Here is a 21,933-nt window from a genome sequence, read left to right as displayed (position 1 = left end):
ATCTGATCTTTGAGACTTGGTACATTTTTACTGGCTTGTTTTAGAATATGTGAAGGCAAACAGTTTCATAAGTCAGAAGATGTTTTTCAGCTATGTTCTTGTAACAGTTAGAAGAACTTGTAGCAGTTTAAGAAAAACTCTAAAAATTTGACATAAATGAATTATCAGTTTCTAGTGTAAGCACCATGTAGGGTTCACTCCAGTTTTGGGGGATTTTAAGTTTTAATGGTTGATAGTTTCTTCTGAGGGGTCCTTAAACAAATGTAATTCTACTTTCAGTGGCATTTGCATTTTGATTGTATCAAACTATATTCAATTGTTGTTTTTATTTTTCAGAAGTATCGCAGTGTGTCAGTGGGGGCAGAAGAATATATTTATGAACAAACAAGGTATGGCATAAGCTTTGAAATGTGTTGACTGGCATAATGTGGGAATGTATTGAGGAGAGGCTGCCTGTATCCACTTCCCACCCTCTTTCATCACAGTGGGGCACCTGCAGGGCTCCCTTGACTCTCCCCTTCTTCTTCTGTGCATGTTAGCTTTTATATCTGACTGGTTTGTATCTTCATCTATTATCTTCCCTCAGCACTGTTTTAAGTTTGTAACTCTTCTGAAGCTCCCTGGAGATATGGAGATTAAAACTGTTAAGAGAGGTCCCCAGGTAACAGGACTTTGACAGCCAGGTCATGGAAAATCTTCCCCACCTTTAAGGATGGTAGGATGGACAATTTAGATGTCCAGGATGGTTGCTCTGCCTCCAACAACCTTAAGGAATTCCCATCTTTGTTTTTCCCTTCTGTTTTTTCTAGTTACTCCTAGTAGGTTCTCTGGGAAACCCTCTGACATTTTACGCTGCTTGTTATACTACTTCATGTTTACCTATAAAACAAATGAAGCATCTATTGTATTGCATGTCAAACACCCTAAGAATTCCAGAAGTTTTTTACAAAGTTTCAAAAATTGAAGTTTGAAAAGATTAGTGTCCTCCCCAAGCACAGAAAAATGCATGCATAGAATGGGCAAACACTGCAGAGTCACTTTAACTAACAAAGACTGTGATTAGTAAAGTTTACACGCTGATGCTTCATTTTATGTTTGTGAACTGTTCTGTTGATATCTGAGAGTTTGCTTTCACTCTAGCAACAGGTGCTACATATTTTTCCTAGACTAGGCATATGACTGCTGCTGTAGTGGCGGTTCCTTACAGCTTGATCTTTTTCCTGAGGAATATTAAAACAATCATTAACTGCAGTGAGCTCAGAACTGAGTCATAATATAGGCAGTACATATGAAACAGATACTTAGCAAAGACTGTTCACTTACTATATTGGATATTTATAAAATTGAATCCTGAAGCATTGGTATTGTTAACAGTTCTCAGACATTAAGTCTTTCATGCTAAGGCCCAGGTCCACATTAGAATGAAATATCCAAATGCTTATTTGCAAAACCAAAATACATCTTTCCTGGGAACTACCTGGAAGTGATAGGTGCTCTAGAATGAAAACTTCAGGCTGAAAGAAAGAAGTGGTGAACATGGAAGTGATTGGAAGCCTGGTAGAAGGTCCTTTAATGACTGCAGGGGACTTGTGATGAGAATCAGAATAGTATTATAATCATTTGAGCGAGTGCAGTAAGTTTTAGGGGTAAGAGTAATCCTCCTGCTATAGAGCACACTTTGACTGCCGGATGGGAACAAGAAGAAAGTTCTCACGTATTACCACACAGAGACTGCAAAATCGGCCAGGTGTGGCGTGTCTGGGACTTCCAGTTTTTGACGTCTTTCTGAAACAGAGTGCCAGGAAACAGAAGACCAGACTGTGGCAGACTGTAGGCAGCTCTTTTAAGACACTGTGCGTCTGCCTTTAGTTCATCTGAAGCCCTTCTCAGTACACATCCTTGTTAGGCAGTTTTGAGGTGCATCTCCCATGGCACTCAGCATGTTTGGTAGGTGTCATGCAATAGTCTTGTTGCACGCAACCTGCAGCCCCTTTGCATGACACTAGATCTGAGGATGTGACCCCAATGCTAAGGGGAGGTCAATCTGCAGGACAAGCATATGCAGCAGGATGGATGCTGGGTCCACTGTACCAGTGGTTCTGCTCTTCCAGTCTGCTTGGATGGGGATGTACTGCTTGCCAGTGTCGGCAGAGCCTGTGTTCCCCTTGCACACAGGCAAGAGGGACTGCAGCAGCACACACCATGGTGGGTGGCAGTGGAGGGGAGTGCAGTCCCCTTCATGCTGCCTTCACAGTGTGTGCAAAACCTTTTGTGTCAGCAGCAACTGCATTGCTGGGAAGTGCTGGTACTGCTGTCAGTGGGTTGGATAGATATAAGTTAGTGTTTGGTTTTTGCCTTAGTTTTATTTTGATTTGTAACTTTTAAGCAATTAGAAAAATGACTGGATTTCCATATATAAGCTGAGAAACACTTAGAAATTGTCTTCATTTGATTGAAAGATAGTAAAATAAATATTTGATACTAAACTGTCTGAAACTTCTTACAGTGGATCACATTTTTTTTCTTCTATGTTCCCTTCAGTGGGGATTTAAATATTGTTATTCATGCATTTTAGTGGGGTTTTTTTTCTTCTATGGGATAATTAAAGATGTGTTTCTTCCCCTTATTTCCATATTGCTATGGCAGTGTTATGGTGATCCAGGATATTTGCTTGAACTAGAAAGTTAAGCATACACTGTTGGTTTAGACCAGGATATTCGTCCTTTTGGTTTTCCTCCAGTACTGCTTAAACACTTTTTGCTGAATTAGGACCTTTGTGAAAATGTTTCCCCCGTACCTCCAATTCGTGAGGGCATCCTGCAAATGACTCCTTGCGTTAAGCTTCCTGTGGTGACCAAATGCAGTCTGAAGGGATTTATTCTGCAAGGTTAACATTATTTCTCATTTAAGAAAATGTGAGAAGCTGCAGGCATCGTTTTTATTGGATTATTGTTCAAGCCCATTGTTGGAGAAAGCATCTGGAAGAGGCTCTGCGAGAACTGTGTTCAGCTTACAGTTAATGGAGCTTTAACTTTTCATGGTTTGAGAGCTGATTTAAACATAGAAAGTTCTCCTTTGAAGGAGTGTCTTCTAAAATCTGACTTCTACCACAAGAGCAAACTCTTCTCTAATTTTTGTCTTTTTCTAAAGGAGGGTTACTTGATTGCAGATACAACTAAATGCAGGTACTTTGTTCTGTCTGATTGATTTTGAAAAGACCGCTTGTAAAAACCTTGATTGCATGTTCTCTTTAAACAAATAAACCTTCTGGTTGTAGTCCTTCTCTGCACTGTGCTGAAAGTAACAGTTGGACTTTCCATTCTCGATGTCCATATTTTGGTTTTTTTGGGGGGACGTGTTTTGTTTGTTTGTTTGTTTATTTGTTGTTTCCCTTTTTGTGATGCTGCTAAGTTTAAATGTCTGTGGAAGTAGCTGATTTCCTGCAAATCATACTAAATCCCCTCCCAGTATTTGACATTCTCACTGTGGGTATGCAGTCTCGTACTTCATAATTCTTTTCAAAGAAAAGATGTAGTGTTTGATCCAAGAGACTTACAGTCCAGATAGTTTTAGGCTTGATTGCCAGATATGATGGACTTGGAAAAAGAAAATTGTTTTTTTCAATACATGTGTAACCTTTTTCTGCAATTTTATTATTAGCTTCTTCTGCCTTGCTTATACAATGCATGAAATAAGTAATAAATGGAAGCAAATAGAAAAAGAGAAAGTGATGTGGATTTTGTTGGTGTTTCTCTCCCTGTCTTTTCAGCAGCACTTTTCAGTATACACTAGAAGCTACCAAATCTCTGCGTCAGAAGCAAGGGGAGGGGCCCATGACCTACTTGAACAAAGGACAATTCTATGCCATCACACTGAGCGAGACGGGTGACAACAAATGTTTCCGGCATCCCATCAGCAAAGTCAGGGTATAGTTCCATTTCTTTCCTAGGTGGGAATGGAGTTCTGCAGATAAATGCAGTTGTGGTTGGTTGGCTTTTAATTACTATTTTTTTTCTTGTGGGAGAGGACAAATCAAACTTACTGTTATGCCTAGTGCAGGGTGAGAGAGTAATACTGACAATGTTCTCAAATATCTTGGGGTCTGTTTTTTCAAAGTGTGATTTTACAAGTTAATCATATACATATCTGCCTCAGATTATGGTTTGGCAGAATGGTAATTGCACAGATACTGCACTTGACATTAGTGAATATACCATTGCTGTGATTAAAGAAAAAAATCAGAGAACTGCTGCATCTACTGTGTAAGTGCATCTTCACTCACTTGTGCACTTCAACAGCTGCTTTTCAGCTGAGATGTGAAGAATTGAAGCCATCCTTTGTGACATAACTTTGAAATCATTTACACAGCATAAATACGAACTTTCACTTGATATTCACCCAGAAGTATGACAAAATGGGTTATTTGCATCTTAGATTCCACAGGTAGAACTGCAGCTCGAGTACTCAGCAACATCTGCCTGGGGACAGGCCTTCTGATTTCCCTGGTAATGTTTTCGAATAAGCAAATCCTAACCGAGTTACCTTGGAATGAACAATGAGCTTCAGAGCTGCTGCCCTGCAAATTTCAGCCTGAAGCTGGAAGGGCTGCATATATATGAGGCTGCAAAAGTGTTTCCATCCAAATAAATGGAGTACCATCAAGATATTGTGACTTTAGTTGAAGAAACCAATGAAAGTTGATGTGAGCAGTGAAGCAGACAACAATCTATGTTTCTATCATATAAGAAGTTTAAAATTACTTCCTAAAGAGAGAAGATGATTTGTAAACCTGAATAGCAGTTAATTTTTACCCTGGTTTCCTAAGGACACGAGGTTGGTGATGGTGTTTTGTTGTTGGCTGAAGCTGATGTAAGACTCCTCTGCTGCTGGAAAGTCTCTCTCCCTGCCGGCCACTTGTTCCTTCCCGCTTTGTGGTACCAGCTCTGGTACTTGTACAGCTACAACAGGAGTCAGGAGCTTACTGATCTAGCTGAAAATCAGTCCTCATAAGTCTTGTTCATCGCACAGCCACACGAGTTTTGAAGCTGTGGTAGCAGACGTGTAAATTGTGAAGGAGAGATGAGACCATTTATTTTAGAGGATGTAAAGTTTACAGAAGATTTTAAACCACATGCAACTTTCATACTTCCATGATCACGTTCTGTTTGCCAGGCTCCCAGCCAAGCAACTGTTGAATTTATTGCCAATTCCATACAAACCTGATAGGTGAATGAGGTTCTGAAGGTATTAAACCTCTGTAAGTTCCAAAGAAGTGTTTTGTAGAGGAGAAAGATTGTCTTCTTGGTGGAAGAGCTACAGTCTGTACCGTCACTTCTGGTTAGTGCATCAGCTGGCCAGCCAGCACATACCTGATGGCCAACCAGTACGCACGTGCTTAACTCGGGACTTACCCATGCATATGCCCACACAGTAGCTACACATGGGAGATGCAGTGATGACGTTCAGCTTTTACAGGTGGAACGGGGAAGGTCACAGAGCATGTGAAGAGTTACGGTGGTGATTATGTGGAGGGTCATAAATCATGAATCAATTGTGATCCAGCTCCTTGGCTTATGAAACAGCTTGATGATGTTTTTTATGAGCTTAGTGACTCAGGGTTAAAGGAAAAATGGAAACAAAAGCGGATATTTAAAAGTATTTAAATTTCTTTTCTTTGTGATTTCTCTTCATTTTACCTAGTATGACCATCCTTTCACCGTTTTGGTTTTTTTTTTTTGTTTTGATTGCCTGCAACAGGGCTTTTTAAAAAAGCCTTTATTACTCATGTGAAGTTTTGTTCGAAGTTTCAATTTATTTCCTTTGAATCACACAGTTTAACAAAGGGCATACAGATCTTGAACTGACAAAAAGCTCAGCAAAGCTCAGTAGTCGCACTGATTTTGTCATTAAATGCATGTATGCTCCAGAAAGGGTATTTGGACTGTATATGCTGGACTTGAAAATGTAATACCTTTACCCAGTGAGCCTAAACTCTGTAAGAACACATTCCTTTACAGTGTAATGTCATCTTCCAGAGTGACAAGGAATCTGAACTCCAAAACTTGGACCGGACTTGGATCAGAACTAGAATTGGGGAATCCTCTGACTTTGAAGTGGCCACTTTTTAGTTAAGGGAACTTAGACTCCTGAAATCAAAGAATGCAGTTAAATTCTATTTGGGCTATCAAAACCATAATCCTAGGCCCTGCGTTATTTTGAAACTACATTTCTTCTGCCCTGAGTCTTTAAGTGCATTGCAATATTGGACTGGAATAAAACCCAGCAATCTTCTGCAACCAAAATGCTGAGAGAGGGTGCTGACTGGATCAACATTAGAGGCATATCAGAGATTTTAATATTTGTGTATCTGACTGTTAATTATATTAATTAATGCAACTTCTGGTGTTGCTTTTCTTAGAGCGTGGTCATGGTTGTTTTCAGTGAGGATAAAAACAGGGATGAACAGCTGAAATACTGGAAATACTGGCATTCTCGGCAGCACACAGCTAAACAGAGGGTCCTCGACATTGGTGAGTATAAGAGGATCTCCAGGTGTTTCAGGGAAGATTGCAGGATGTGGGAAGCTCTGGTACCTTACACTGGGATGTAGTGGGATATATTGGCAATGGCAGCAAGGCTTGTACCACAGTTTTCAGCAGTGGCTCATCCCTTCTAGGACTAGGCTATGGGCTCTATGAAGCAGAACGCAGGCCATGCAGAAGGAATCGTCCTCTATAGTCACAAAGAAGAGCTGCCTCTTACATGCATATTTAGTGATATTCCATCTTCTGTTGCTGGGAAGTCAAGATTTGCGCCTCTGCAGGAGTGGCAGTGTTTGTTTCCGTTATTTTTTCAAAGGCTGGTGCACTCTTTGATCCAGTAGCAGCAGCAGCCCACATAACAGTTATGTTAGCTAATCTGATGTATAAGTGCAGCCTGAGAGTGAAGGTGTCATCAATATGGTGACCACATAGGGCTCCTGCACCCCCAGTTTTTGGTTCCTGTCGATGTCAGGGAGAAGTGAGCTCTGGCGTGCTATCCAGAGACACCTGTTTACTGTTCGTTCCATCTAAAGTATTTACAAGCCAATTTCAGCCACAACTGCCCTATCCACATGCTTGGGAGATTTTACCAAGGGAAGAACACGTTCCTGCTGCCAAGGAACCTGAAGTTGAAATCTGTGGGAGTGTCTAGACATCAAGCGCTTCTCCCCTCCCACATGCAGTTTACACATGCAGACATCTGCAGCGTTTACACATGCAGACATCTGCAGCAGATTCCAGTCAAAGGAGTCGGCAAGACCAAAGCAGACAAAGTCTATCTTGTTTTGACCGCCTGAGGGAACCAAACCATTGAATGGCAGGAATGAGAGGGGGCAGAGAGGAGCGGGGGTGGGGGGGTGGGGAAGCAGGGTTACTTGAAGAGAGCACTGTAAGACTTCAGGGTGATTGAACAGGGTGATCAGTCCCTAAGTGGTTCTACTCATGCAGTGCCTTTCCACTTTGAAATGCTGCAGCCTCCACTGAGGCTGGCATTACTTAAAGTCAAGTGTATTTGTTCAAAGCAGCTCTTCCTGAATGTCCTCCCTGTGTCTTATCGTTATAGTTCTGGCAGAACTGTTTTCCCAGCTTTTGTTTTTTTCTTTTTTTCCCTGTCCTTTGGGGTAGTTAAGGCAGTAAAACCTCCACCCCAGACCAGATGACTCTTACGATGACATGTTAAAAGAGCAAGTAGGCCACGTCACAGATATTTCTGAAGGCTGCCTGTTTTTGTGTGCTAGTCCCTACAAGCTTGTAGTGCTTATGCTCATACCTTTGAAAGTATGTGCTGAGGAGCTTGTTCCACTGCAGTGCCAACACCCTCTGACTCCACTACACTTGTGGTGTACTGACACATTTCAGTCCCTTTACCTGAACAAGTCAGTTTATGACACAAATTCTGTAAAGTAGTGCTCTGCAACAAAAGTGATGTGCATGAGCTGTGTGTTTATCTGTGTTAAAGTGAATTACTTTTCTTTCCACTAGTTTGAGACGAAATAGGTCTGTGCTGACTTTTGAGGTGCTCTGGCATGTTGGTCTTTATTTGTACTGCAAACACGAGCTAAAGGTGGTGTAGTAAGAATTAGTGATACAGCACTCCCTGACAGATAAAAGAACTGTAAGAGTTCACTTCATCATTTTCAGAAGAAAGACTTATGTGTGCTTAGTAGTCTTTTCTTGAGAACAACTGAAATACGGCCTTGGCTCCTACCAAGTACAGTGTTTCTGAACTACATGTCACTTTCTTTGGGACCTGCATTGTTGTCATGGTTTAACCCCAGCTGGCAACTCAGTACTACACAGCTGCTCACTCACTCACTCCTGCTGCTCCCTTCCACCCCCCTGTCCACCCAGTGAGATGTGGAGGAGGATCAGAAAAAAGGTAAACCCCATTGCTTGAGATAAGAACAGTTTAATAATTAAAGCACAATATAATACTTCTAATAACAAGGGAGGTAACAGAGAGAGAGATAAAACCAAAAACCCCAGACCAACGGAAAAAAAACCCCAAACTCAATGCAACAGAACAGCAGTGATGCACAATACCATTGCTTACCACCCACTGAACAATGCCCAGCCTCACCTGAGCAGTGATGGGTCCCTTCAGGGTGACTTCCTGCAGTTTATATACTGGGCGTGACGTGCTGTGGTATGGAATACCCCTTTGGCTAATTTGGGTCAGGTGTCCTGTCTCTGCTCCCTCCTGGCTTCTTGTGCCCCTCCTCACTGACAGAGCATGAGAGACGGAAAAGTCCTTGATCAGAGTAACCATTACTTAGCAACAACTAAACACTGGTGTGTTACCAACATCGTTCTCAGACTAAAGCCAAAACATGGCACTGCATCAGCTATTAGGGAGAAAATTAACTGTATCCCAACCAAAACCAGGACAGTTGTGGATATTTGGCTTATTAGGGCAGATTGGCTCCCAACTATATTTCCCTTACAAGTCTCAAGCTGCATTTAGCAAAACCCTCCTGTTTTATTATTAGATAATCTAAGCAACTTTATCCAAATTTGAAGTGGGCCCTGCTTTGAGTGGGAATAGGGTAGGAGTTGAACCAGATAAGCTCCAGGGGTCCCTTCCAAGCTAAATTATTGTGTGGCTTTATGGTGATTTCCCTTTACATTAAAAATTCAGATCCCTAAAGCGCTCCTGTAAAGGAATACTGAGTTAATGTCCAAGCCCTGTGTAGTTAACAGAGAGAATTAGGTGTCTATGAGGGAGATCAGCAAATGCCTGGATATGCCATGGAATACCATTTAATCAGGCAGTAAGAGAAACTTACTAAGGACAGAAGTATGTATTAGATTTGTTCCATCTTCAGGACATGGTCTGTCAATCTGCTGGTAGCCCCGCTTCTCTCTTATTTTGGATTTCACTCTGATTATCGAGTATATGAAGGGTTAATCATGTATTAGGCATCTTCAGAACTGTCTGAATAGCCATAAATCTGTGCTCCATAGATGTTTATAATCATTAGTATTACTTTAACTTAATGTTTGTAGCATGTTTGACATCTGCAAATCCTTTTTAATTGTTTATGAATGTGCCTTTTATCTAGAGCATGACTTGGTCGTTAGCAGGCAGAGAATCAGTTGAATTTGGGATGTTCTAATTCCAGGGTCCAGCTATTCAGCCCTCTGATAGGGGTGAAGATTCTGTTTGTGCTTCTTTCCCTGGTGGCATAGGTTGTCTGTCTGCCTTCTGCCCTGTAGTTATATTCTGGAGATCAGAGGAAATAGAGTGACTTGTTCCCTCACTCCAGACATGCAGGGGTCACCGCTTTCATTTGTTTTGTGTCCTGGCTGCTGGTGTGCCTCCTGGGAGGAAGGATGGTTGAATAGATAGATGCAGTACTGGGTCTGAAGATGCATTGGTATTAATAGGATAAGCATGTACTTACATGTAAGAAAGTCTTTAGTGCTTGAGGAATAAACCTGAGGACTTGACACTTAATAAGCTAGAAGGAAAGGTTCCAGAATTTAGCCTAAGTGCTGCTATGGATTTTTCTGAAGGAGGAGGGAGGCACTTTCACTGGTTTTAGCTTAAAAAAATCCCTCCCCACTACATAATCTTGATTTTTCCACAGTGTCGTGCTGTGACATTGCATTACTACTTTTTTTTTTTTTTTCTTTTAAAATAATGTCAAATAAAGAATGTAATACTGGATTGCAGCAAATATTGGTTATTTAGAATCAGTACCATAATCTGACAAATACTGGAACAGGTTCAAACATGGACATAAAGAGTGGGTGTGGGGGTTTTAGGTTGGGGTTATTTGTGCTCTAGACTCTTGCCCATATTTCTTTTGCAGGATAGTTTGTATTATTTATGTGCACAATACAAAACCTACTGCAATGGTATGTAATGCATGCGAATGATTAGTGTTTAATATTGCAATTTGCCATTGTTTAATATGCAGTTTACCCAACAAAAGGAAATAATTCCTGTAGAGCTGTTTTCTTGCATCTGGAAGAACCCCAATTTTCTGGTAAATCACAACAGCAGAAGAGGAAAAAATGTAGTCACACCAGTGACTTTTAGATATCCTTGGGTGTAAATGCCCTCTTAACTGATGATCCTTCTTTAAATAACTGTAAATCGAAGGGAATAGGATGCACTTCTGCTTTTAAACAGCATGTCACATAGATGTTCCATGAGATTTGTGTATGTCAATTAAGGAAGTGGAGGCATGTGTTGGGGGAAGGGAAGGGCTGGTGAGATGTGAGGTTCTGACAGCCTTTTAGGGGAAGAAAACATGTGTCTTTACAAGACATGTTGTTCATGTCTTTCCAAAGTGCACCTACACAGCTCGCTCATATGCAGCAGTCAGTTGCACAAGGCACTCTCTGGTGAATCATAAATTTAAGGGGTGGGTGGATGTGTGCACATGCATATTAAACTACTTACGTGTCTTTTAATTCTTCTTATTTGCATTCCCACAATGTATTTAGATAGTGAAGCCAATTGCTTTAGTTAGAAAGGAGATTTGAGTTCATCATGGGAATGAAAAGCCTGCTGCCCTCTCAAACTCTGTTCACTTGCTGCATCACCAAATATATTGTGTTGTTCCTATGGTCAGAACAGTGAATTTTTACTGTATCCAAAATCATGGCAGCATGCCTGTGTTTCATGATGAGAGAAAAGTATACTGATTGCACCTCTCAAATGTTTAATAATTCTCCTTGCAGCAATGGTTTTGTTATAAATGAATTTAAAACTGTTATTACCTAGTAATCACTTTTTTGGAGAGCAGCAGTTTATTTTTAGAAGGGTAAAGAAAATGAATACTGAAACCATTTGGGTTTATAGAATTTCTGTATTTATAGAATACAAAAACATCCTCTTTCTATAACTGATTACAAAGCTAAGAATCAGCGTGCTTCTGAAGCACAGATTGGGGCAAACATTAGATCAAGATTGCTGCATGACATAGTCTCAGCCCTCTGGCACCGAGTCCAGTTACAGTCCTCAAGGGATTCTTAGGAAATGTATATGTCCCAGAGAGAGTTGATGCATTTGCGTGGACAATCTGAAAGTTCCTTTAATCAAGCAGATATTACCTCCTTGCAAACTGGGTCTTTCTCTTAACTTGTCATCAAAAAGAAGGAAGTGTGTTTGGTTGGCAAAGGGAGAGAAAAAGGTGGCTTGTTCATTCTCATTATAAAAAAAACCTGGAAGTTGTTTTATGTAGTGTTTCACCCTTACTGTTTTTGGGGGAGGATTGGGTCACCTTTGAAATTTGGGCTTCCTGCCTCTTGCTTTGCATTCCTTCTGAAATTTTAGCTCATTGATAATATTAACAGCCCATTGGAAAGAAGTGAGAAGAGGCTGCAGAATTTGTAGTCAGACAATTTAAAAATACTTAATGTCTGGTTGCTATTTTAGTACCACACACACATTAGGGATATTTTTTTTTCCTGTTTTATTTTATTTTTTAAAAACAAAACTCCAGCATCCACTGCAGTAATTCCTGGGAGACTTGAAATGGCTCAGCAAGAAATGTGCACTACTGAACATTTCCTCCAGTGATAGTTCTTAGCCTTTTAGAAAGCTTCTTTAGGATTTGCTGTAATGTTGTTTATTTACATCAAGATTTGAACACTCCATTTAAATGTTTCAATAGCTTTTAGTTAGTTTTCCAGATTTGGCCATTCCTTAGCCAAGCTAAGGAATGCACCCACTCATTCCCACTACAGTCACGGATTCCTTTTTCAGACCAAACAGTATTTTGCAAGAATATTAGCTAGTGATGTGTATGCGTAAGACTCAAGCTGCAGTATGTTGCGTCTTTGCAATTAAGGTTATTAATAATTCAACACAAACAATACAAGAGGTAGTTTTGATGCATTAGACAACCCAGCTGAAAAAGCAAAGATCTACTATGCATTGTAAAAGAGACAGTCCAAACCTTTTTTGTGAGTCTTTTGTTTGTTTGTTCTTTCTTACAGCTGATTACAAGGAGAGTTTTAATACCATTGGGAATATCGAAGAAATTGCATTCAATGCTGTGTCCTTTACTTGGGATGTCAATGAGGAGGCAAAGGTGAGGAAAAGCCATGCAGATGGCATCCTAATTTAAGTACCACCCACCCTTAGCCACTGTTCCACTTCTCTCCTTTTTAACAAATAAGAAGAAGGGTGGGTGGAGGTGAGGGAGCTCAGCCTCTGCAAAACCAGGGGAACTGTGGTCTTTCATTGGCCCCAGGGATTCTGGCCATCTGTAAACAGCAAGAGGGTATGTAATGGCTGGTGGGATGATACTGTGTTCACACCCGTGTCACTGACAAAGAGAGATGTACTTCTGAGGAAAGCCTGTGGGGCTCTCATGATGCAGTTTCTTGCTTGTGACCTCTTAGTGATTTTTTCCATGTAAAATATGCCCTGCCTGAGAAACAGTAAAAGGTTTTTTTCCTTCTTGCAAAGTCAGCGTAGAACAAAAGGTGAATGTTTTCTTTCTCTTAAATGATCAACCTCCTTTCTACACTATTAACATCTCCAATGATCAATATTCTGTAAGCTAAACTACTCCTTCCCTTGTGTTGGTGCCGTTACATTTTATTTTGCACAGACTGTCCTTGCAATTGGAAATGAACATATTTTTGAGGACTGGTGCATTCTCCCTGTCTCTCTTAGTGGTTGCGTACCCTCAGACATAGGGTTTTGTGTTCAGGGATGTGACTGCTACAGTGGAATTACAAACCAGGAATTTATAAACCAAAGAGCACTTTAGCAAGTTTCTTATAGATAAGGTTATCCAAAGGAGTGGCAGAGTGTTTCAGCTGTATGGACTAGCGTAGGAGAAGTTAGAAGTTGCCGGTAATTATAAGAAGTTGGCTCCTGGAAATAGGCTGTGTAAAATGTGTGGGGATAATGCAGGACTCCTGGGGATGTAGAAATAATAAACAACAAGTATTGTTGAGCTTAGCAAACTCTTGATACTGTTTTCATGTTGAATAGAAAATGCCCAGTGTTCAAGTAATGCTAAGGATCTTTTCAAACACAGGGACATCTTCATGTGTGATTCCTCACTGCATTTCTAACAGAGCATTAGAGAGATTGCATTGCGCAAGCAAGTTGTCCTGTGGGAGATTGCATTGACTACGGAGTGGTAGCATTAACACTCACTGTCCCGACTTGCTGACTGAAGGTGCTGAGGTCTGTGCTAACAGGGATTTTCATCTCTGATGCACATTTTAAAAGAAGAGAGCACTAAAGAAAAGACAATAGCTGAAAACTGCCTAGCTCTTTCAAAAGCTGGCCTTGGTAAACAGAGTTGTACTTGTCCCAGTTGCTAATGGTGCTGTATTTACTCATGTAATGATTACAATCTCACTGCCAAACATATTCCCCCATTATGTGATTCCATTTCAAAATACAGTGGTATGTTGTCCGCTGCAATCACAGCAGATGACTGTTACGTGCGTGTGATCATTATGCAAGCAAATGCAGGTTTGGGATCTATAATGCAACGGCTTTTACAGAAGCACTAAGGGGTAGGGCTGTCTTGTCCCACTGGCACCATCCCCATTGCGAGGGCTGCCAGTTCTTTAACACATGTACATTTGCAGCTGCAAGCCAGACTTAGCAAGACACCATGCTGATCTAGGAGCAAGACTTCCACTAATGGTAGATGTTGTGATTGGCCATTTTTTCTAATCTTGCACCATTCACGTTGCTCTTGCCTTGGGTGCCAGAACATTGAGAACATGACTCTTGCAGTGATCACTGGAAATAGGACAGAATGAGATGTTGGAATAATGACTCTCTTACTGTTGCTGGATTTAAAACATGCCAGGAGTGAAATTTTAAGAAAGCCACATGTATTTCTGCAGGAAGTAGTCATTAAAATGCAAATTGGCTTATGCATATTTATTTTTAGGGTTAGTTATCAAATATTTGAACTGCAAATGTATTGATAAAATTAAGAGGATTCATAACATGCTTTGGTATTGGGCTGTCAAACATAAACCAATTTGTACCTGAAAGCTTATCACCATGCACTAAAGTGTTTCCTTCCCCAAACACGTGTATACACGTACCCACATGCTCGCTCCTGTTGGAGAGTCTAATCTGGGTATTCCCATAGGATGCCCTTGCGGTTGTTTGAAAGCTGTGGACTTGGAGGCATGTCACTGAAGGCTGTTTTTTCTCCAGCAATTACTTCATCCAAGAGAGATGAAGAATTTCAAGGCTTAATTACAGACTCTTAAGCTTTTGGAATGATGATCTTCTAACTGGCTCCATTGTTTCTGCTCAGTGTTGTTTTCCCTTTTCAACCACATTTTTAAGATTAAAACTTAACCTCACAGGCACAAAGACCTTTCCATTCCAAGTCAGACAAAAGCGGCACAGAGCAGTTCTTTCCAGGGCCTCTGAGATGTGATGTGATGAAGCGCTCTACTGGCCCGGGAAGAAGGAAAGAAAAGAGACTGATCATTGGAAGTACACAGGGGAATGATCTTGAAAAATCAAACAGAAGAAGCAGAAATCATCTAACAAAAAATCACCTAACCAAACATCCCTTTCTCTCCTGGGAGACTAAGTCGTGCATCTAGGAAGACTTATCTGGAGCATCAGATTTCTCACTTTCCTATTCCTCCTGGAGGGCAGCTGATTTAAAGCCAGATTCCTCCTCCCCCACACAAGCAGTGCAGTACTCTCCTCCTGGAAGCCCTTCAGGATGGGGGTATAACAGTGTGGGTGTGACAGCCAGAATCTGCCTGCTAACAGCAAGCCTGCTAAGGGTTTGTAAGGCAGCATTGCGGTTGGATCTTATGTGAAAGAAACAGACATTAAGAGCATACAGGCAGAAGCCTCTCCTTATTAACTCAGTAACATGAAGGGAACTGGGGTGTTGGTTCCAGCTCTCTGTGCTTCATCCCTTGTCTTCCAACTGTTGCCTGGCAGAACAATTCAATGGAAGGGGGAATCTTGTACAGCACTGTTGAGCTATGGAATAATCTCACCATTGTTTTCTGTGGACTAAGGGAATAACACCAAAGTCAGAAACACCACTCTACTAGTTTCCTCTGCTGTATCTGGTTGACAACAGCAGACCCTTTGCCTTCTGGCAGAGCAGAGTTGGGCCTGGCACATCCTTATCTTTTTCTAGAACAACATCCTTTTCTGCTGGGGCCATTGTCTAGAGGTCACCATGAGGCTTGTGGTTCAGAGCAGGACACAGGGAAATGAGGGGAAGGGTCTACAGCCATGTCCAACTCTTACTTATGCTTCTTTCAGATAAACATACTGTGCAGTAAGGAAGCAGAGGTAGGAGTGAAGAACGCTTTATGTACAGTCCATCTTTGTTTCACTCCCATATTTACTTCTGTGTATAAATATGTAATATTTATGGGCAAGGTGATTTGTTGGCTCACTTTGGTTGAACCCGAATGCTATGTCTGGTATTTTTAAAAGGGTTCTTTAAAAAAGGCGAGGAAACAACCAACAATTAACAAGAACTGGCTAACTTTTTAACCATCTTTTAAAAGTCTTTTCATGATATGCAAAAGGTAGTTAGTTGCCTTGCTGTTGCCCTCTAGATTTGCTGCAGTGTCTGGCTGGTTAACCAAGTTCTAGTGGTGGCTTTTGAACAGAGAGATTAGTTCCATTTTTGATAAAAATTACATCTGCCTGCTTGCAGTCTTACTGCTGACAGAAGTTAGTTTGCAAGAAAGATAATTAAAACCCAGAAATCTCCTGGTCAAAGGTGGATATCTTTGTCATAAATCATACCAGCTCTTTGAGATACATCTTCTCTCTGATTAACACTTTGATAATTTAAAATGATTAGGATGATGTTGGACAGAGCCTTAGGCGGCATAGTTTGGTGTGAGGTGTCCCTGCTCATGTCAGGGGGGTTGGAACTAGATGATCTTAAGGTCCTTTCCAACCCAAACCAGTCTATGATTCTATGATTCTATTATGTTACTTCTGAAACAATATATTAATTGTATATTTTTATGGAAAGCACTTTTTAACCTTAAATTGAAAGTCACCTTAAAGCAGACAAAAATTACTTTGCAGTGATATCAAGAAATTACTGATATCTGCTAAGCACGACAGCGTAGACATGCAGGGAACAAACATGTTGGTGGATATGTTATTCAGGCAGGTGCTGGCACATGCTTTTTGGTGTGTACAGTAGTTGCGTGCTGTACAGTAGTTGCGTGCTGTACATTTGTTGTGTATACTTGCATGCAGTTGTTGTCCTGCTATATTTAACTGAAATGTAGATCTTAAATCCAAAGCGTGCTGAAGCCTCTGGGAACCTTTCCAGTTATTTAATGAGTTTTGGCATAGCCCATGCAGTAATAAGCTGTTTTCAATGATTGAGTGATTTTCAGGATTAGGTTTTAGGACATTGTGGGCTGAAGCGAGCTATGATACCAGTGGGCACAATGGTAAAATCAAGCTTATAGAGCAGCACAGTTTCTAGCAATGATTTGTATTGCGGCAATTCATATTTCTTTAACATTGGTAGTGATGCTAAGGACAGGTTTTGACTAGTATAAGAATTATTTTGTTCTTGATTAATTTCCTTCTTAATTTACATTAAATTTCGTATAATTAGTGAGGAAATTAACATTTTCTCTACTTTCAAAATTTAAAGATTGGAGGAAAAGATACTTCATTTTGGGGAGTTAGTACTAGGAATTATGTAAGATTAGACTTTGTAGCTGCTTTCATAAACCATGTCTCTGTGTGCAAGTGTGCATATATATAAATATATATATATGCCAGGCAATATATATGCACACACAATGTGCCTATTAAAGAAGAGTTAATCTGTGGTAGCAAATACTGTTGAAATTTGAGTGTATACAAATGGTTTGGTAAGTATGTATCTGGGATTCAAGGCAAATGGCATTTTTATGTAGTTGCCAGGGTGGGGTGTGGGTTGAGGAAGCTTCAAAAGAGTAGTGTAAACATTTGCTGGAGACATTTGTATTGAAATAAAACAAAGATCTTACCTTTGTATGGGATTTATAAGGTAACGGCTGGCAGGAGAAACTATAAAACCACACTTCTTGTGTATACGAGGGGAATGATGGGATCGATGTTAGTCATTTGGGAGAGAAGTCGTTTAACTCTTTGTTGTTACAGTCTGGAGGGATGAACCATTTTGAACGAGGATTTTGCAAAGACCCGTCACCCATGCATAGATTCTGTGTGTTGCCAGCACTCAGCAGAGAAATTGCTTTAAGTTTCTGGTTTTGTGCTGTAACACACTTTTCCCTCCCTTCTGCTCTTGGCTCTTTCTGAGATAATGGGAGCTAGAAATGTAAATATGTAAATACTAATAAAAGGCTTATATTAGAAGTTTTGTAACAATAGACCTTTAAAGTCTATAAGCTGAGAGACCACAGCAGGAGTCATGTTGGCTGGATTAAATGATAGAAGGGGAAATTTATTTCTGAGCCTTGCTTTCTCTTAAGACATGTTACTGTGTTTGTGTCTCGTACATCACTAATTATGTGCAGTATTTAACAAACAGTCAGTAATTCACATAATAACAGCTACACTTTGGAGGAGCGCCTTCCCTGAAAGAGAGAGTGCTTTTTCTAGGCAGGCTCTAAACCAAACAGAAGAGTTGTCGTTATCTTCGGCCACTTTTGAAACTTTCTCAGGCACTAAACATTTCTCCAAATAAGTTTTTCATTGCCAATGGCGTGCCTGAGCTGGAGACTAGATGGGTGGAACTCTGTCATTAATTGCTCTCATCTAAGATATGCTGACATTTAAAAAAAAAGAGACATCACTATAACTACAACCCAAACATATTTCTGATAGCAAAACATTGCTAAAATCCAGTTTGCACAGGAAAAATAAAGTTTGTAAATGAATTCAGGTACAGCTATAGTCACATCCTTTAAAGTAGTTCTAAGTCAAGTGTAGACAGGGCCCTGGGAAAAAAAAAAGCAGTCATTTCTATTCCTGCTACTGTCATTTCTACTTAACTCTACATTTTCTAACTATGTAACTCTACTATGCAGGAGACCAGAGCAAGGAGGATTTTAATCCTGCTTGTCTTCCAGGAGAGGTAGAGAGGGACTGCATCTTTTCTGTGGCTGCCAGTGGGGTTATTTTGCTCATTGTTGCATTGAGATTGTGAGTACCTGCACTAAGGACAGGAGCTGCAAGGGAGGGAAAGATGAGGGTTGTAAAGGGCAAAGCAGGCTGTGCTCGGACAGCTGGGTTGAAATCATTGCTGCTTAGAGCAGGTGGCATGTCTTGCTTACTGCTTTGGAAGGTGAAGGTTTCTGGTCTGAGTAGGAGTCTGCCCAGATGGTTCTCCAGGTCCTGTTCACCACAGCAGGCTGCTGCACCATGGTGTTAAACCCTGTGCAAATCTTCAGTCATTCAAAATAAAAACCTAAACCCAAACAAAACCTAAAATAAACTCGAGTAACAGAACTTACACCCTCTTGCCCTTCCCTCTGCACACCCCTACATTTTCCAAATCCAAAGTCAGTGTTGTGCTTTACAGGAAAGCTAATAGAAGATTGTGTGGAGACAGGAAATTTTCCCCAAAATAAATGATCTGTGTTAATAAAAATCCATCTTGTCTATCTGTGAGGTGCAAATGATATGACAGAAAGTATAGGGCACTTTGTGCGCATGAACCTAAGTCAGTGCTCCTCAGGGAGATCCTGATGTATTGCAGTGTCAGGACAAGGATATTGAATCTTACAGCATCAATCTATTATTCATGCTGAAAAATCTGTTATTGCTGCATGGAGACTCTGGAAACAACAGTCTGTCTTCCCCAGCCGCTCCTACTCTGCTCCGTGTTTCTGGAGGCAGCTGAAGAGATGACATACGGTGTATGTAGTTGATTAGGGTGGGACAAGATCGTTTTTTTACTTCTCATTTAAGTGTACAGCAAAGGTAGTCAGTCGATACACAAACTGCTGGTTAGGTGCAAAGCCTGCATATCCCCCCTCACATTTTAACGTACAGTTTGAAACCCCCTGTGCACAAGTATGGGCTAAAATATTTCCTAAAATACTTCTGCTAAAGTATGGGCTAAAATATTTATTAGATTCTGGTTTATGTCAAACCTCATTCCACTGCTCTGTGTCACACGCAGTTTAGAACATTGCTGACACTGTAAAGGAGTCTGAAGGCTAATGAAAATTCAGACCATCATATTTCAAAGGCATATGCACCCATATCCATGCTTACCTTTGGAGCTGGAGACCAAGTTGTAATATGAAACAGAAATAACACTATCAGCTTCAAAATCAGAGTTTCACCTGGGGCCTTTCTCCTCCTCCCTCCTTTCCCCGCAGTTAAAGTTCAACTATTTCATTTGTAAATGCAGCTCTGTGATACAATCAGAAGCAGAAATGCAGAGGGGCCATTAGCTCAGTCAGGCAAACAAGCTGTTCTGGCTCCATCATAAAAAAACCCTGACTGTAATGTTAACTTCTGCCATTAAGGTAAAATATCCTCCTCGCCACCTTTTTTTTTCCCCGCCCTTTCAGAGTTCTTTATTCTCAGCTCCTTTTCTCTTAGGGATGTTGCATTCTGGTCACTCAAAGCGTTCGTTTGGTTTGGTTTGGTTTGGTTTGGTTTTCCCTGCTTGTGGATGGGGAGAGGTTCATTCATGCTCACCCTTCCCAAATCATCCCAGAGTCCAGGCGCCTGTTGGATTCCCCTTTGCCCAGCAAGATGTGTATCAGGTCTTTTTGAGAGACCTGTTTCAGATCCCTTCCTTCCTGAGCGTGTTAATTCTGCTGGAGCAGGTTTCACATCATTCTGGTTCAGGCAATATGTACTGGTGGTTTTCTCTGTCCTTTTCCTTAGTTCACAGTTTTGGTGGGGGTTTTGTTTCTTTCTTTCTTTCTTGTTTTTTAAACTGAAAGTCAAAAGTAGAGTTGGGCCAATACATAATTGGTCCAAATTACTATGTAGTGCATATATTCCTCACTGGGAAAGAACAGCTGTATTTTTAATCCAGTTTTGTGTCTCAAGTTTCGTGCACACGATCCTGACTGAAAGATGTCACTGATATTTCAGTTCACAATGCTTACTTTGCATCAGAATGGTCCTTGGGAGACTTGATAGTGGGAGAACCAATAGTAGGAGACCCTTCTCCCAGGACCTGTACTAACACATGGCGGGTGACGCACACCTTGTCTCATAGTAAGATGGAGATTAGAGGGGAGGAGATGACTAATGGCTATCAACACACAAGTTGGTGTAGAAAGAAAGCATGGGATGGATTTTGGAAGCAAAGGCAGGCAGTGCACTTTCCAGGAATGGAGAGCAATGTCAAGTTGCATTGCTGCTACATGGTAAAAAGACTTTTGAGAAGAGGTAGGGAGTAGTTTTATAAATGTTTGAGAAACTCCTCCCCAGTTTGAAAGACAGGATGAGGTGCATTTTTGAAATTGAAGACCGACGGTGAAGGACCCTTAAATGTCAGGAGTATCTTTTGGTGGGATGGAGGAAGTGTTACTGCTGATGAGAGGGTGAAGAGAATTTGTAAAATAATAATAAAAAAAAAAGGTTAGTACTTACGTTGGCAACACTGAATTTGAATTGTGAGCTGTCAGAAGAACAAGCCAGACCAAAAGACAGCTGGAAAGGATGATGCAGGATGATCTTGTTATTTCCATATTAGCAAAATGTGCAAACATACAGAGCACACTTGTAGTGCAAAACAAGTCAAGGCTAAAGACCTCATGTGCACATGAGACACATTTTGGGAGGTTTTGTCTCAGATTATCTTTAGTCAGTTCCCAAGGACTGAGCAACCATTAGCAGCTGGAGCATGTAAGGTGTGCTCCTAGGACACATCTTCTGGTCTGGCTCTTCCACAAAGAATCCAGCTCATGCACTCTGAGCTCTCAGGTGATGAACCAAAGTGGGGTAAGTCGGGACAATCAAATGATTTACCTCAAATGTGAGCTTCTGATCCAAACTGAAGCACTGACACACACCTTCAAAGTTTGACCTTCTTCCCAGTGTGGGAGCTGGGCTTGGGACAGAAGCAGAGACTAAATGTGTGAATTGCCAGACTGTGGGTCATAGAAGGGGTATCTGCTTTTATTTTGCCATTTGTTGTCATGTGTTTCCAGAATTTTAATAGTTGTTTGCATCACATGTTAAAAGTAATCTCTTTGGCACACAGATTTTCATCACAGTTAATTGCTTGAGCACAGACTTCTCCTCTCAAAAAGGAGTAAAGGGGCTTCCTTTGATGATTCAGATTGATACATACAGCTACAACAATCGCAGCAACAAACCCATCCACAGAGCCTACTGCCAGATCAAGGTTTTTTGTGACAAGGTAAGTGGAAAGCACAATTGTCATGGGTAGAGGAAGAACTTTGTTACACAGTTTATTATTGCTGTATTTTAGACCTAATTAAATGG

At 40.8% G+C, this 21,933-nt stretch overlaps 1 protein-coding gene across 1 annotated transcript in view; it reads left to right on the top strand.

The window, feature by feature from the left end:
* GRHL2 (grainyhead-like 2 (Drosophila)) overlaps positions 1-21,933 on the top strand; it is a gene marked incomplete at its 5' end in the record, with an annotated part of 51,865 nt that overhangs the window by 8,478 nt on the left and 21,454 nt on the right. Inside the window, 5 exons of the mRNA XM_010010261.1 lie at positions 337-389; positions 3,770-3,926; positions 6,419-6,530; positions 12,495-12,589; positions 21,689-21,847. Of these exons, the coding sequence (XP_010008563.1) occupies positions 337-389; positions 3,770-3,926; positions 6,419-6,530; positions 12,495-12,589; positions 21,689-21,847 (576 nt within the window). The remainder of the gene's footprint in view (positions 1-336; positions 390-3,769; positions 3,927-6,418; positions 6,531-12,494; positions 12,590-21,688; positions 21,848-21,933) is intronic.

Source organism: Nestor notabilis, unplaced genomic scaffold, assembly GCF_000696875.1.
Source record: "Nestor notabilis isolate BGI_N333 unplaced genomic scaffold, ASM69687v1 scaffold4000, whole genome shotgun sequence".
In the NCBI taxonomy this organism is placed as follows: Eukaryota; Metazoa; Chordata; class Aves; order Psittaciformes; family Psittacidae; genus Nestor; species Nestor notabilis.
The sequence above is the reverse complement of the archived record's forward strand: the minus strand, read 5'-3'. Positions and strand labels throughout refer to the sequence as shown.